The 16,969-nt window shown below is 37.7% G+C and overlaps 1 protein-coding gene across 2 annotated transcripts in view; it reads right to left on the reverse strand.

Annotated features, from left to right (window-relative positions):
* ephb1 (EPH receptor B1) overlaps positions 1–16,564 on the reverse strand; it is a 159,592-nt gene extending 143,028 nt beyond the window's left edge. Inside the window, exon 1 of one of the 2 annotated variants that reach the window (XM_011486792.4) lies at positions 16,218–16,564. In XM_011486792.4, coding sequence (XP_011485094.2) covers positions 16,218–16,278 — 61 coding nt within the window. In that variant the 5' untranslated portion in view covers positions 16,279–16,564. The remainder of the gene's footprint in view (positions 1–16,217) is intronic. The other variant, XM_004079228.5, reaches the window with a different exon arrangement.
* Positions 16,565–16,969: the final 405 nt, after the last annotated feature.

Below are 16,969 nucleotides of genomic sequence, written 5' to 3' on the forward strand. Positions count from 1 at the left end.
TTCAAAATAAAAGAATGATTTGCTTTTTGTCTGAAGCAGTGTTGGACTAATGTGTTTATGAATATTTACTTTGTAAAAGCATTAGCATAGCCCACATGACGGTTTGGATCAAGACTTAATGCTTTTAATATGAATTTATAAGTTGTTGAGGGTAGATTAGAATTAACGTTCAAATAATGAAATGAATAATGAGATGGAAAAATACTTTAATATAAATACTGTTTATTTATAGACCAGGATCACAATAAAAAAATAAGCAGATGGTGTAAAATTATAATCAAATATTCAAAATTGATTACTGAAACAAAAGTCAATGGAAAGGAAGGGCAGCCCCATACATATATGTCTACAGCGAATAGGTGAAGAGACACATTGAAGTGTTCATTACAGCATTTCTGGCATAATAAGATATTTGTTTTAAAAACTGAGATAAAAAAAATAAAAATAAGTATGACATCTTCCCACTTAATGTAGGAAATTAGCAACTGAAGGAAAACGAAGATAGGAAAAAGAAATTCAAAAAAAAGAAGAAGTAAAAAATAGCTCCATAACGAGCTTGAGACTCTTTTGGGAAATAGTAGAAAATTGTAAAAAAATAATTTGACTTCAATCAAACAATCATCCAAGAGGATAAAATGGCTACAAACCTAAGTGCCCCTGGCAGTGGTTGTTCAGAGTAATTTGTTCATAACTGTGTGTGCGCCAGTTTCATTCTCCAAGACACTTTTTAATCAGACTTCCATGTCATTGTCACTATGTGCACCATTACTTATTCACTGAGATGATGGAACGTTGGGGTTTAGAACAGAAATACATTAGCATTTTAAAATGCATTACCATATCCCAAAGAATCTGCAGTAACATTGATTACAAGAAATCACATGCACTTAGATGCTGCTCTGCCTCTCACCACAAGGAATGTACCAATCCTAACCCCACACATTAGCAACACACACCTCAGTGAGGAGCTCCCACCACCTGCTGTGAGACAGGTGCAGTCATGTGATCCCCTTCAATGTAAGATGAAACTTATGCATTCACACACACATGAAAACGAGTGCCTTCAAAGACAAGTGCAGTGAAGCAGAGGTGACAGGTCTTTGGTTCCATGCCATACTCTGCAAATGTAGTGCTAATTGACATTCCCACAGTGTTGGAGAGCAGCGCGGATCCAACTCTGGGTCCATATGGAGCACAAGATGGAGCCATTTCCTGATCAACAGTGTCATGAGGAGAAGAGAGCAACTAGATGAATCTCAAAAGCAGTCTTTTCTTTCATTCTTTTTTTTTTTAGATTTGATTTTCATTGTGTGACCAGCTTACAAATGAACTTTTATTTGGCAGCTCTGAGGGGTGCTGCTGTTATGACAGCTGGTTAAAAAAAGACTGATTTGAGTGTGACACCTCTAATGATGTCTTCATCTGATTGACAGGATAGGCAAGGCTCCAATTCACACTTCTAGCGCACCACAGAGTGTGGTCGACATACAGCAACAAAGGTCAGCTAGTGAGACACACACACAGCCCACGAACACTCAGAAAAAGCATTCTACACTATTCTATTGGATGTTAGAAAAATACTATTTGTGTCCATAAATCTTCTGTCTGGCTTTTAGAATATTCTACAACTGTGTCGGTCCTAGTGGGGCTATTTCCTTCCCCTGTTAGCCTGTCATCAAGTGCATTGTGCTGTATTGTGTGGGAGTGAGCAGAAATGAGACCCTTTTACGGGCATTTTCAGGTACTTTCATGAAAGAATAGAAGATTTTCATATCACATTTCAGCTTTTCAATAGGTGAGAGAGCACTGGACAACACGTAGACACACATATGCAACACACAGATCTACTCTTCCCTCACTGACCCAAACGAACAAGTCAAGCACATTCCTGCTCTAAGCGATTTCCTCCATCTTTTCCCAATGGACGGTATCCCTTTACAAGCACCTGATTGTTATCTTTCAGAGGGAGCTCAACAAATGCTGCTATGAGCAGTAAAACAAGAATGTACAAAATAATTCCAGACATGTTTACCAACTGATTTTAGGTAAATTGTGCTGGTTTTTACAACCTGGGGGCAGACTGATCCTTCAGGAACTCTTAGAGGAACCGGCACTCAGCATCGGGCTTCCTTAATAGCATTCACACCAATCTATCTTGTGATTATTGGCAATTATCTGTCAATTAGAAATGTGCTGATGTCACTTCAATGTGAAAGCCAAAGCAATCAGAGGCTTGTAGCAAAGACATGGTCACTCATACTAATGCTCTATGTTCTCATTGGAAGCACAGCACTCCGTGACAACTATGAGCTTGTGTGTGAACGTGTCTACTCTTGGTTACTCTGAGATTTTCTCAGATTTTGTGACGAAATTGTAATTCTGCAGGTGCAACCTACAACCACACCTTTAGGTTTGCTGTTTGCAGAGTTTGAGAGACCACAGACAAATGAGGGGTGAATGCGTGGGATTAAGTAAGTGAATCACAGAATGTGAAGTTTATGCAACACTCTTATCTGTGTATCAACACAGGATGCGGGCTGCTTGCGTCAGTCAACGGACACTTTTATTTTCATCAGATCCTTCGGTTAAAAAACAAAAAAAACAACTGGGTGTGCTTACAGCTCTGTAAGGTAAGACGAAGGAATGTGGAGTAAAACTAATTCTCCTTTAAGTCTGCAGACAGACAGACACTGGCAGTCCTGGGATTCCGCATTGTATTATAAAGCCTTCATCGCTACACTATTTGGTCAGAAAGAACAAGAAAGGGCAAGCAGTGGCAACATAGCCAGGGCGTCTACTATGTGGAATTAAAGTAAGGTCTTTGCCTGAAGAGTGGTAATGATGCATGCTATTTGTTCATTTCTTAAAAGAAAATATCTTTAAAACCATCACTGTTTCGGATTTCTGACGAAGGCAGCGCAGATAAAAAAAAAGGTTTTAGTTGTTTTTTTAAAAAAAGGTAAAGAACTTTTCTTTTCAGCTTAAAACTACTTTGAGACATTTAAGCAAATTAATTCAGAACGTTGATATTTTTAACAGATCACCATTTTAGCAAATACATCAAAATAAGATAAATGTAATAAACTGTTTTGCTTTTTTTAGGAGTTGTAATTGACTGACATCTCATTCCAGTGACATTCAAAATGTACTGTGGTGTTGTTATGCAGTACTACTATTACCAATCTAAAAAAGCAACAAAGTAAGAAAATCTTAGTTCTTAACATGTAGCTGATTCAGGTTTGAATATTCTAAATGTAAAATAAGTCATTCAAATTTTGATATTAATTTTCTCTAAACCCCCTATCTTTATCAATTAGTTTCATGTAATTAAAAAAGAAACAAATGAAAACTAACCAATCGTCCCTGTTTGATCAAACACAACTGATCCGTCACTTGCCTCTGAAATAGACAAGAAACACTCAACACCTGTCCTTCCCTCCCCATGCTGTCATCCATGATCAATCTGGAATGCACATACAGTCTGGACCACTCATAATGAATTTTGAGAGCCAGGAGAGCAGAGACTGACTGAAGCGTTTTTTCTTTTTTTTTTTGGTATTCTCTCTATTTCACATCTTTAGAAACAGCATCCTTCCATCTCACCATCAATCACGCTTTCCCTCTTACAAAGCCCCTGAATGATATTTATCAAATGCAGCAGCAGATTCTAAAAGCATTACCTGAACATCAAATAAATTGAAAACATGTGCTGACATGCAAGTCAACACACTCCGTCTACATTTTCAGCCTTCAATGTCGGCAAATAGAGGGGGTGCACTCTCAGACAATCATTGACAGGTGTCTGAGGAACCTTTAACCATAAACTAAAGAACTTCTTTTTTCTTTTTTCTTTCCAGCAGTGAAATCTGTTCACTATCAGACGCACCCAGATGAACTCAAGACTCACACAGTGACCTTGTCAAGAATTATCCATCACACATAAATGCACTACAACAAGCGTGTGCTCCCCTGATCCACCAGGTGTAGAGAGTCCACAAAACAATTGGCTTGCAGATATAAAAAAATTAAGGGATGATTAACAAATGTGTCCAAGCATAAAGGCAAAGTTTGAGTTTTATTGCAGTCATTTGAATAATGTTTATTTTTCTGTTTATAAGGGTTGCTTCCAAAGCAGGAAATTCATTCACTAAGTGTATTACTTGTATATCTTAAACTGCAAAGTCGAAAAATGAAAACAATTTATCACTTAGTCAGTAGCAACAGTTACAAACAGAACAAAATAGAATTCTATGAATCACTTTAAAATAACACACAAAATACTTCTGAAAATGCGCAAATAAGACCACAGCATTCCTTTATTGTATTTATTCTATTGAAAGAATTACTCGAAGATTGGCACAAAACCTTATAAGACTGTCAAAACACCTCAATGCAGTTTTGCATTCTGGGCAGGCAGCTGCTTTGTGATTAGCATTACACAGTTGTCCTGAACACAGGTTGAAACAAGACACGTTCATTTGTAAAGAGCCTAAAGATTGAAATGATGCCCTTTCGGATTGGCAACGCTTTGTACTGTGATAAAGACACTGTTTACTGACAAACATCCATCTTGTTCAGCATTTTCATCTGATTTAATCCACAGTGACTAAAAGAATATCATTGAAGAAACTGTTCTGACATTCACCATGGAGGCACACCCAATTAACTAATCATCAAATTCCACACTACTTTCCATGCGTGCCACAAACTTTCTTTATTCATTTAGGATTAAGACGCTGAGTAATGGCAGTAGTCAGGAACATATAGTAACACGACATTTCTTAATTTTTGTTGTGTGCATTTTGACAAAACCTGGAAATAAAACATTAAATTACCAAGTACTTATGTAACGCAATAATTAACCGGTAAATCTGTGATCTTCAAAGATCTATGGAATTATCTGCAGTCATTGTGTAAATGCGCCCACATGAATCACAGAATATCTGTCTTATCATCTATAATTTACTTTGCATTTAGTGAAGATCTAAGGCTTTACCAGTGCTGCATTGAGGATTCAGGGCTAAAAAGCGAGATCATTCTTTTATTCTAATTTCAACTATATCACATTTGGTAGTATCTGTAATTCTTTAAAGTGGATGTGAAACAACTTTAAATCACAATCAAAAGCTCAGTACAGTTACTCAGCTTGGGTTTGAAGGAACATTCATCATTTTGACATGGCATCAGTATAGTAATAAGGTAATGGAAAAACTTACATATCTTCTCAGTCCTATCCAAATCCTTCTTAAACATGTTTAAATATGTCTGACTAAACTCCACATCAGCGTGCATTATACACAGTCAGCTCATTTCCCTTGCTTTGGAAACTAAATGATTCCACCTGGACGTCAAGTGTCACAGTGGGTCTCTAACACCCACTCAAGAAACTGGGCACTAGCAGTGTGTGATGCCCAGATCAAAACTATGTCACAAAATATATTCAGCCTTAATATTAATAACCATCGAACACCGACAAAAAAGGCCATTTTGTAATTTCTCACGTTATCCATTTTTTCAAGTGAGTTTGTGAACAGAATAATCCAAGGTTCTTCATCTGCTTTATCTGTCATTCTGAAATCTTTAATCAGATTAATACATGTAACATTCATCCCAAAAAGCTAATATTTCCTGGAATGCAGTGTTTTTTTTTCAGAGTATAAGTTGAGTTTTTTTGCATTATTTGGCAAGGGCAGGGATTTCTGTGATTTTTTTTTTTTTTAAACATAAGTAGGCTCATATATTTGTAATTTTTCCACTACCAACCGGTTGCCCTTTAGCAGTTTCTTTCCCACTAACATCACTAGAGGTCTCTGTAGGTATTTGCAACTGACAATAATGCAGAAGTTCCTTCCAAACAAACATGGTGGAGAATCTGATCATTCTCCTCCGGCTCTTTACATATTTTCCTTGTTTGCATCAAGACAAAAGTATTCTTGTTTTTTTTTTTTCTCCTTTCTAGGACTAATCGTTATACAGAGATTTGGAAGTACCGCTGAAAGCGCCGCCATTCAGTCACTGCTCCAGCAGTAGAAGGTAAAGATCGCCTTCAAAAGATTCTAATGATCTCATGATCCCAGACATGTATACGTGATTATCAAGGTTTTTTCTTTAGACCTTTTCAAAATAATTAAACATGATCTTTCATCATCATTTGTGTCTTCCAATGTAAATGTACTGTCGATGCTTGCATGTAGGGTTGAGATTTAAAACTTGATGGTAGCTTCTCCCACATGCAATGGGAGCGTCTAGTCTATGGACACATTTTTGGACAAGCATTGAAAAAGAGGCAGCAGACCACAATCTGTCAAGTGAATCACATTTGGTGGGAATGACGCAGAATTATGCAGAATTACGCTGGACAAAAGTCTGATGTGTCTTTTATGCATTTTTTTTTGCTCCTGCGCTTATGCTCTGGTGTGACCTGTATTCTAGAAAATATGGTTACACATATCTGAACAATTTTTGTTTTATTTTTTTACTTCAGCACATGCATAAACTAAATTCAGAAGTTTGAAGTTTGTAATCAAGACCTGAGTAACTTAAAAATAATTTGAAGCTTAAATCATTGCATGTCTACATTCTCCAAAATGTATTTAAAAGTGGACAAGTGCATAGATCAGTGATGAAAGCACTTCCCAAAAATAACATTCATTTTTGTTCTTTTTTCTTGCACCGCGGAATTTTTAATGACCTTTTACCAACAAACACGACATTGAATTTTTCAATGTTCAACAATTCCCAGTGCAAAAGAGATCAGGCTCGTCCTTTGACTACCACCCCTACGAAATCCTTAAAAGGGTAAAGAACAAATTTACAGAAAAGTGCAAGGACAGGCACTTTAAATGACAAACACAATTTAGAGGGCTGGAAATGCTTGGGGGTTAGCGACCACATCCACCAGCCTCCTAATTAGCACGTATACCTTTGAAGGCATGATGGAAGCCCATTGTTTTCTCATTCTCTTTGTCCCCCTTTACTCTGCACTTCTAATCCTTGTCCTCCAGTTCACCTCAGACAAAAAAAAAAAAAGACTTTACAGTGATGTAGGCCATAGATGATGGACGAGAACACCATTTTCATCTGGCAAATTTACTTTTGGCTTTTTTTTTTTGCATTTAAAAAAATGGATTATCAGGTAGGATGATCAATGGTTTTACATGAAGATGCATTACATTAACGTGATATGTGGTCGGGTTGGGATGATTGTGAGACATGGAATAGGATTTGTTTATAAAGTTATAAATAAGTGACATGATAAACCTGTCAACGACAGCTATGAAAGAACAGATAGCCCTGGGATCTCTGGAAATGTCATTTACTCCTGTTTACATTATATGTGCACACATGCAAAAAATGTAAAATAAAAAAATAACTTTTTTTTTTTTTACTAAGCAAACTCATTTCTCTATAGATATTTAGCTGCCCTACAGCCAGCCTGTAGCATTACATGCTGCTGATGAATCGAGATACTGTCCACTCGTTTCCCATTACCCTCCATGCTTCAAATCAATAGTTAATTACATTCACAAATGCTCTTCTTATCCAGCTAGAGAAGTGGACAGAACAGGGTGGATAAAATTTGCCCGGCAGTAGAATTCAGTGTTACGAAGGGTGAAAACTGTCCTCCCACTACTGATACTTATCGGCCCATCAGCGTCCCTCTTGGAATCTGAAGTTCCATTTTGCACTTCATGGGCACTTCATCTTTCTCCAACGCATTTTTTATTTTTGGTGCTAATACACATACACACCAAGGTAAATATTCATGTGCAATTCCTCTGCTGCCATCTTATTTTGAGACCAGTGTTTAGTAATAGATTACATTTTTAATGAAGAAAAGTGCAGGCAATAGGCACATTATGTCCATGTTAGGAAATTAGACTGTTAATATTAGGACTCTTTTTCAAATGTATTTCTTTTCAAATGTAAAGACTGCTAGTGGCTCTGTGGAACTGCTTTTACCCAAGTTTATAAAATTTAGCCCTAATAACAATCTCTTTGTATTTCCTCTCTCTTTTCTAAATCCACTGGTTATGCTGTTATCAAGGAAGCACACAATTTTTTTCATGAAATGTTTTTTTCCTAAACCTTTGAAGTCTCACAAACATTGCACCCTTGCACCAACCTTTTGTGAACACCTTGACCTGCCTGCCCTCTAAGTAATGACCGCAAGGCTTAAAAGTCCTCTTAAAATGGTTCTGAGCTTGACGCCAAAACAGATCTCATTTTAACCACCGTAAATGAAGCTCTTTGTCTTCTTGAAGTCCCACAACGGCAGCCATCTTTTCACCCTCTTCCTGTTCCTGCCAGTGCTGTGCCTATTACATATTTTGGAGGGCAGGCTCAAGTTTCACATCTCTTCCTGGGGTAGACCCTACAACATTCCAAGAATGCAACTGTTTAACCAAAAAATTGTAGCGGATAGAGGTAAGTATGGGTGGGAGGAGGGGCAGAAAAGGAGCAGATAGAGTCAATTATTTTCAGGCAGTGAGTTTGGGGGAAAAAGGGTGGGAACATTGCAATTTTTCACAAATTTAATTAAAAAGAGTGATCTGGCAGACAACAAGAAACAGTGTGGAAGTTAAGTTGAGAGAAGGTTTTTGTGGGCTTCTGGTGGGCGCTGGTGATGGAGAGGTTGGAATGGACAGGGTCTTAAGTAGCCATTTAAAAAGAGGACATGAGATGGAAATGGTGCTGTAGCTGTGGAGGCCTCAGGAGCCAGGTTACACAAAAAGCAAGAAATAAGACTGGATAATCAATGTTTCTTTATCCCTCACCTCCCACTTCAAAAAAAAAATGTTCAAGGGGCTTCCTTTTCCTGCTGACTGAACAACTGTCATACAATGAACAAGACAGGTGCTAAAGGAGAGAAAACGGCTCTGGAGCAGAAAAAAAGAATAGGAAGAAGTATATTTTTTGCACCAACATCCTTGAGTGGAGGGTTAGCAGGTTACTGCAGCCAATCATTTACACGCATTTTCCACAAGGTGTGGCTTGTAGGGTTTGTTTTTACTTTGTGCTACTGCACACACCAAGCCTGGGGTTGGTGTGTGTTAGGGCATACATTTGTGTGTCTTTGCCCATGTTGTGTTCGCACCATTTGAGAGAACTGGCTTTTTCCAGCAAACAGATGACTCACACAGTTTGAGGTTGAACTGTGTCAGGAGCGTCACCACTTTCATCCCTGTACTCCAACGTATTACGTATGCTGTTTATGCTCTGCTTATCCATGAGACTGGACAGATAAGGTCTTCGTACTCATCCCACAGTCTGCCACCTGCTTTGATAAGGGCCAGCCAGGCACAAAACAAAATGGGTGGAACCTAACACGACTGATAGCATCTGTGCAACAAATCTCTGGACACTGGAGGAATTCAAGGAAGATGCAGGCAGACAGGGTTCTATAGAAGATACCTTTGGATGAACACATGCAATTAAAAAATATATAAGCACTTAGTGTTACACTCTGTTTTTCCACTCTTCTGCAAGAAACTGTTCTTTTTCACAATGAGGGGTACATAAAAAAGTGAGCATGCATAAGCTCCCAGTCTGCATCCACCATCTGGCCTTCTCTAGGCTCAGATGTCCCTGGGGTAAGGTGAGTTATCAGGGGGTCTCTTTTTCTGTTCCGAACGCCTGTTGTATGTGTGAGTTTATGTGTGTGTGTGTGTGTGAGGAGAAGAAAGTACGGTACACAAACTGCTGAACATACATGGAATTTGTGTCAGAACATAATCAAATATGTTTCTTACACAGCTTTGACAACAAGGTAAATATCATATCTGAATGTGATCATATGTATCATTGTTTACATTGTAAAAATAAGTGTAAAATTTGCTCGTAAAAACTCAAAAATTTTAATATAAAATGGAAAGGAAGGGTTTTAAACTCTTTATTAAATATAGGAAAAACTGTTCATTACAATAGTCAAAATGGCTTGGATTAAAATTTCGGATCGCAATGAAAAACAAAACAAAAAAAAAAACAATTTTTTGTGCCAACCTGGCCCAGCACGATGCTGGCACGTGTTGAGGAGATGGTTGGCACACTTACTTAAAACTCTGTGAAGTGAAAGACCTGAATGAATGGAATTATCTTGTGACTGAAATTTAATAGATGTGTGCCAATGCTCCTGCCTTAACACTGTGTGGCAGTAAATACAACAGATTAAATAAATATATATATATATATATAATATTTTAAAAATAAACACACATTTACTCATACATAAATAGTGCAGGGAAACCATTAAAATGTACCTTAAGAATTAATTGATGTTAATCTGTAGTTAATTGTGATTAATTGTATTGCAGAGAGTAAAATTTAATTGCATGTTTAAATGTATTTGGTTTAAATTTCTTTTTTTATTATTTGAAAAGTAGGTTGCTTGAAAATTAAGAGAGAGTACTACTGCCTTGCGCCAATCTGCAATCAGAACATGACATGGCATTTTCTCAGTGACAAAAGGTTACCATTTAATAATCCTTTTTGATTATTTAATCTTTAATCTATTTTTTTTTTTTTTTTAGTTTAAGGGAACACCATAAAGGGCCATGTTCCGTTGTTCAGGGTCCCTATTGGAGAAGGTGAAAAGATAAAAAAATAAATTAATAAAATTAAAATAATTCTGAGTTGTTTTTTGTTTTTGTCTTTTTTTACAATAAAGTCTAGTTTTTTATATGTTTTGCTAAAATTGTATACATTTTATTGACAAAATAAATGTTTGACACATTTATGACTATGAATCCTTTTAGTTTATTTGAGATAAAAGTGAAGTGTTTTCAACCAGGTTAATTTTTTTTTTCTTTTTTTTTTTTCTTCTAACTTGTCCTGTCCAACAGCTGGGAAGACAGATGAGAGCTGACGGCCTCTTGTGTTAATTTAATTTATTTATTTATTTTTTATTATTATTTTAAATCCATCTTTGACTCTTTTTTTTTGGTTTATGCTTGGTCCTTCAAAAATAATCATTTAGTCATGCTCATTCATACTCACACCACTTTAAATCTTTGAGCATCTAAATGTTAAACGTAATGAGTATTATATATTTGTATACAAATTTGTGACACAAATTCTTAATTTCATAACTCTAAAAGTATTTTTCATAAATTGTTAGGTGTAGGTCAAGAGTTCAACACTTTTAGAATCAGATTGACTGCCAGTTCAACTCAAATGGTTTCCACAGAAATTGAGAGTTGCTGACTAAGTCTAAATCTAAAATTTTTTCCTTCCATGGCAACGATGATTCAAAAGATGATGTGATTCTAAAACAAAGGTGTTTGCACACAGATCTGTGAAGATTTCCTGATCCGAATCTCAGACTCTACTGGCCTCGTTTAGTATGTTAGGGTTTACGCTTCTGCTAGTTTAAACAGAAAGGATTTTTATCTCCAGGGCTCGAAACAAACAACAAGCCTTAAACTTCTAAAAAGCAAAACCTAAAAGAAGATAGGATTATAAAACAAAGCACATCATTTAGAAAAGAACAATTACAAAAATACCTGATAATTGTGGTGGGTTGACAATTAAAGATCATTTTAAAATCTGAAAACCTCGATTGGTGCTGTTGTATCAGAAACTCCATGCTGTTAAATCCAGATTACGCTTTGGTCACTTTTAGGAACATCTGACAACAACAATGATCTTACCCCAGCAAATCTACATCTGTAAGAAATCATTTAAAAAAAGTTTCTTCTAACTCAGCAAAACAGTTGAACTTAACCAAACTGAAATGAAGGGACAAAACATAAAATAGAGCATCGATCAACACATTCCTGCAAATCTTAAACAAAAAAAGATTTGGAAAGAAGACAAGATATTGCTTAACAACTACCTCCTCTAATCGTTTCTGCCCATCTACATAAGCGGTTGAGCAGCTTTTTGTCAAAACGATGAAAAACATAAACTGCACAGATCCCTCATTCCTGTCACGCTGCCTCCATCCGAGCACAACGGTCTAACAGAAAAAAAAAGCTGCAGATAGCATTTACAGACTTCAAGTCAATCAACTTATGGCAGGATTTGAACTTGAACTTGTTAAAGCTGACTAGCTGCCTAAATGTGCCTTAACGCCAAGCAGTCTTTCCACGGAGGGCAAAAGAAAGCTTCCTTTATTAGATGAGAGCTTGTCCGCAAATCCAGTCCGTCATAATGGTTTTAGCACTCTACTGACAACACATCAACAATGGCAGTGCAAGCAAAGAATTTAATTCTACTTCAGGTGCTCCCAGGTCAGCAGTAGTGCCCCTGGCCAAAATGCACTCATGTGAGCACTCAACACAATCTTTTAGATAATTTCTGTCCTTCTACTTCCACCCACACATACCTGTCTTGTCTGTGTGTGTGTGTGTGTTTTTGAGAAAAGTTTAATTAAGAGTATTAGAAAACTATGATTTCACATTTGTTAGAGACTTAGCAGGCCTGTGAAATCACATGGCTCACACAATAAAAAAAAAAGGTTAGTCTTAGAGAGACTTTTTCGTCTATAAAAGCTCAGCTGTCACAACAAAACTGGCTGAGATTCTCTGACTGGAAATGTTGGATCATCATGAGAAGGCACAGCTTGATGCTGCAAATTAACACATTTTTGTGAGCATGTTAAGTCACAGCATAAAAGGAGAAGAGGACAGAGAGGCTTAGGTTAAGATTCCTGAAAGAAGCAGACATCTGCAGGTTAGGTACAGCACCGTACTTTCCACTTATCCCTTCGGATTGAATGAACCGTAAAAGACGAATGAAGGCTTTTAAGTTTATGGACAGCCACTTCAGATCCGTAAATTTGTCATTTATTTCTCACCATCCTGTGTTTTATGACGCATGGGTTCCATAGAAGAGATAGTAGAACTGGAGGGAGCATTGACTCAGTAGGCATCACAGCTGTCACGTGATATGCAACACATCTGCACTTACTTATCTTAAAGGAAATGTTTATGTAAAACAATTGCCGCCAAACTGCGATGAAGTTCTTAAAATTTTCATGAACTATACTGAAATTCTGATTATTTGAAAACCCACTCCGATGGAAATAGTTTTTTGGCGGTTTTAAAATGTTCTTGTGGCATTTTTCTCATGATGGAAGACATGCATAAAGCAAATTAAGAGTAAAATTGCATTTCTGAGTATTTCTTTATTCAAATAGTGGTGAATCAGGACCAGATGAAAAAATGTTGTCTTAAAAAGCCTGAAGTACAATCTATAACCACAAGCTCCCTGCTCTGCATCATTTGGATGCATCCTCTTGCAGACAAACAGATCCACAAACGTCTTTTGTTTTCCATGTCTGAGCTGGCGGGAGTGTGTGTAAACAAAATTTTAATAGGAAATGAGTGCAGGCTTACTCCCTTCCAACAGTCCGCTCTGCAGAAACTAGGTTCAAGAAAACCACACAGGGTTTTTGGATTTTGGCTAAAATCATCATAATCATAATTTAAAGACCACTGGGAACGCTTTATAATAGATCAAGTGGGACTTTTACAGTTTTAACGTAAATAATAATGCATATATAATATATATTTTCAACGTAGATGTTGTAACAACAAAAATGTGGCTTGTGCTGCACAGTAAATTGCTTATTGATCCAGAAAAGTTAAATTCTACCCTTAACACAGACTAATCTTGTCTTGTGAAATTCATGTTCTTTTGCAATTAAAGTCAAACTGAGCCTTTTGACGCTGGAGCTTTACCTTTAAATCCCCATAGGTTGCTCCATTGTGTAACCTATAGCTAAGCCAATCTACTAGAGGAATTAAAAGCTGTCATAATTATTGTGGATCCAGAGTGCTGTTTGAAAAACATGGAAAAAAAAATCAAAGTCCCGGCCCTTTAACTTTGTAACACTGAAAGTTCGGAGGGTGCATCACCATGGAGCGATCCAGTTACTCACGTCATGTTGAGGGACATCACTAACACCCTCCCATCCTGCTCACATTAAACACCACTGCTGTTTTACACCACAGACGCCCAGCTCAGGTTTTGCTTTATGTCAAATACCTAAGACAGCTCGGTGCTCATTTACCTTCTCAGCTTTGTTCAGTCTCACTCTTCTCATTTGTAAAACACATACTGTATTTCCTCTGAAATAAACCATCCTCTCCTTTTCTATCTCCTTCATCTTTTCATCTCCCTCGTTCCATGTCTATCCTCAACGGCTGTTTGATCCCCCCCTTCCTCTTCTCTGTCATCCACCTCCCTCTACCACCCAGTTCCAGGCCGTTAAATGAGCGGGTTTATCTAAGCCTAATTGGTTTAAGGGCAAACAGAAATAAGCAATGACTCTGTAAGTGAGGAGAATTACTGCTGCTGTTGGCAAAAAAAAAAAACATACGCCTGCCACAGAGACAACGAGGAGGGAGGCGAGAGTGGAGGGGGGGATTAGTGGGGAAAAAAAGAAAAAACAGTAGACCACAGACTAAGGTGGAGAAAGGAGGAAATTGGGAAGTGCAGGGAGGGTGACAGAAAGCAAAAAGGGAGTTTAAGAGTTAAAAGTTTAAATTATGCTTATTAAATGGCATGCAAACTGGTTTATATTTAAGAACTCCTGAACAAATGAATTTCATGTATTTTTCTTTTTTTTTTTATTTATGTCTAAATCTAGACTGTTTGGATCCGAAACACAAAACACTTTGTTTCAGCTTCCAGTTGAATTACTTCTACAACCCAGCCACATTCTGAAGCATTTCTTTCTCAGGCCATCCCTCTTATGATTTGTCACTTCATTATTGTGGTATTAAGTCTTTCCCCGGAGAATTTGTATGTAGAGGGGTCAATTAACCCATCCAGTTCATCCATGTGGCCGAAAGGCCCCTCTTTCCTTTTACCGGAGACAGTTCGTGATGATCATGTTATTTAGAGTCATGGTTAAAAAATAAAATAAAAAGTTTAAGGAGGAAAATGTGCTCAACTTTCTTCATCTCACATCTTAAACACTTGTGAAAATGAAGAAAAATAGATGAATAGATTTCAGCCAACCCAATGAGAAATTAGCAATTAATTAGCAACCAAAACAAGAAAACCATTGTCATCCTTTTCATTCAGGTAACCCAGAGGCCCAGCTCCATGCCCAGTTGTTCCATTCTCATTTCATCTTTTCAAGCAAAAGTCAGCCATCAGTGTTTTCTCTATAATGCATTTCTTGCAGGGTAAACATTTGACCTTAAACTCTCATAAAGAAAATTCAGGCTTAACAGTCTGCTTTGAGCACAAAAAGAAAAACAAAAAGAAAGCTGCAGTTGTATGATCAGAGAAAAACAAAATGTTTGTTCATTTGGATGGTTGGACACAACCAGCAAATAAAGACGTTGGGCAGTTCTCATGTTCCCTAGGTTTTAATAAAGAAGATGAGTCATAATACTATAAAATGAGAACAGACTGTATATGTATTTCATGATGGAAGCTGGGCTATCCTTCCAGCAGGCACTCATGGAGGCAACAGCCCAGAGTGTCTGGTCCCAAAGGTCCCAAAGCGGAAATGAAAAACATGTTTTACTGAGGATATAATAGCTACTGTAGTAGTGGCAGCAGCACTTGTCCAGATGAGTGTGTGTCAGATGGAAAAAAAACTGGAAAAAAAGAAGATGCTGACAAGAGTCTGAAAATAGGGAATGGAGATGGATAAAGGAATGAAAAAGGAAACAGTAAAACGAGGGAGAAAGGCGCTTCACTGCTCTCAGTAGAGACTTTTTTTTTAATTCATAAAATGAAGACATTTATGGCAATATAAATTCTTTATAAAGAAGAACAACTTTATAAAGTCTGGGGTTTGTCAGACAAGTTTTAGTTTCAATAAAACATCTAATGATGATGTGAGTTGCAGTATATTTTTGAGTGAGCAAAAACGCATTTCTCTTAAAATAATGAAGTGACACAAGCAACTACAAAAAAATATTTTCACAACTATTATCGCGTTCACACAAAAAGAGTAAAATTAAACAGTTATTTTTTATACGAATATTTGTACTGTTTATGTGTTATTAATACGCGTAATGTGTGCGTAAAAATGACAAAAAGTCCTAAAGATAATTATTCTTCACAGTGATCCTTAGAAATAAGCGGAGAACCATCTGCTCCGATCCACGTGTGTCACATCTCTGAATGCTGGAGACGCAGCGCTGCCCAGCAGAAACCGTTGTAAGCATCCCCAAGCTTCACAGCGCGTCTTGGACACCAGCTTCACCGCGCCTACGACGCGCGCGCGCTTAATCCCACTGATTCTTATTTACCTTCCATAGCAGAGGACGTAATGGCCAGCGCGCACAAAAGCGTAAACAAATCCACTGTCATGGCAGAAGGGTAGAAATGCTCCACAGCGGGTCCCCAGATAACCAAGACGCAAGGTGCGCGTCTGAAGAATCCCTGGTTTGTCTGAGCCAGACTCCAGCAGACAGTCTCTGATGTGAGTCACATTTCAAGACGTAGTAAACACTGTGTGACAGTCAGCGCAAGGGAAAAGCGGAGTATAGGGGCTGGCGGATGCGCACAGAGGGGTGGGTGAGGGTGGTGTTGTGGGGGGTTTGGGGGACACCCGACATTGCCTGCTCTCAGCCCCATTAGACTGCCGGGGCCAATCAAAGAATGGTAGCTGAAACTCACAAACCAATGGCCAACCCGCCGCTCCGCCCTCCTCGCATTGTCAAAACACAAAACTTTTCCTTGACCTATTTGGAACGACGTCCGCCGCACGGAAGGGGAGTAACGCCGCCAGTTGGCTGAAAGTTGCTACTGCAGCCGTAAACCCCAGTTGCTGGAAGAACAGGGATTTTTTTGTACTGAATCATCTTGTGGTTCAAAATAAGAAAACAGTTGATCAGTGGAGTAGTTGATCATCTTCATTTTTACTACAATCTCTTTCCCAACCAAACATGTGAAAAATCAATTTTGGGATGAGTTGTGGATCCGTTTTTTTTGATTTGCATTGGAAACTCTCTTTAATATATTTGACAAATTCAGCTGCATTTCTTAATGATTTAACCAA

The sequence above is a fragment of the Oryzias latipes genome, chromosome 17, assembly GCF_053564925.1.
Source record: "Oryzias latipes strain Hd-rR chromosome 17, Olatipes_Hd-rR_3.1".
Classification (NCBI taxonomy): domain Eukaryota; kingdom Metazoa; phylum Chordata; class Actinopteri; order Beloniformes; family Adrianichthyidae; genus Oryzias; species Oryzias latipes.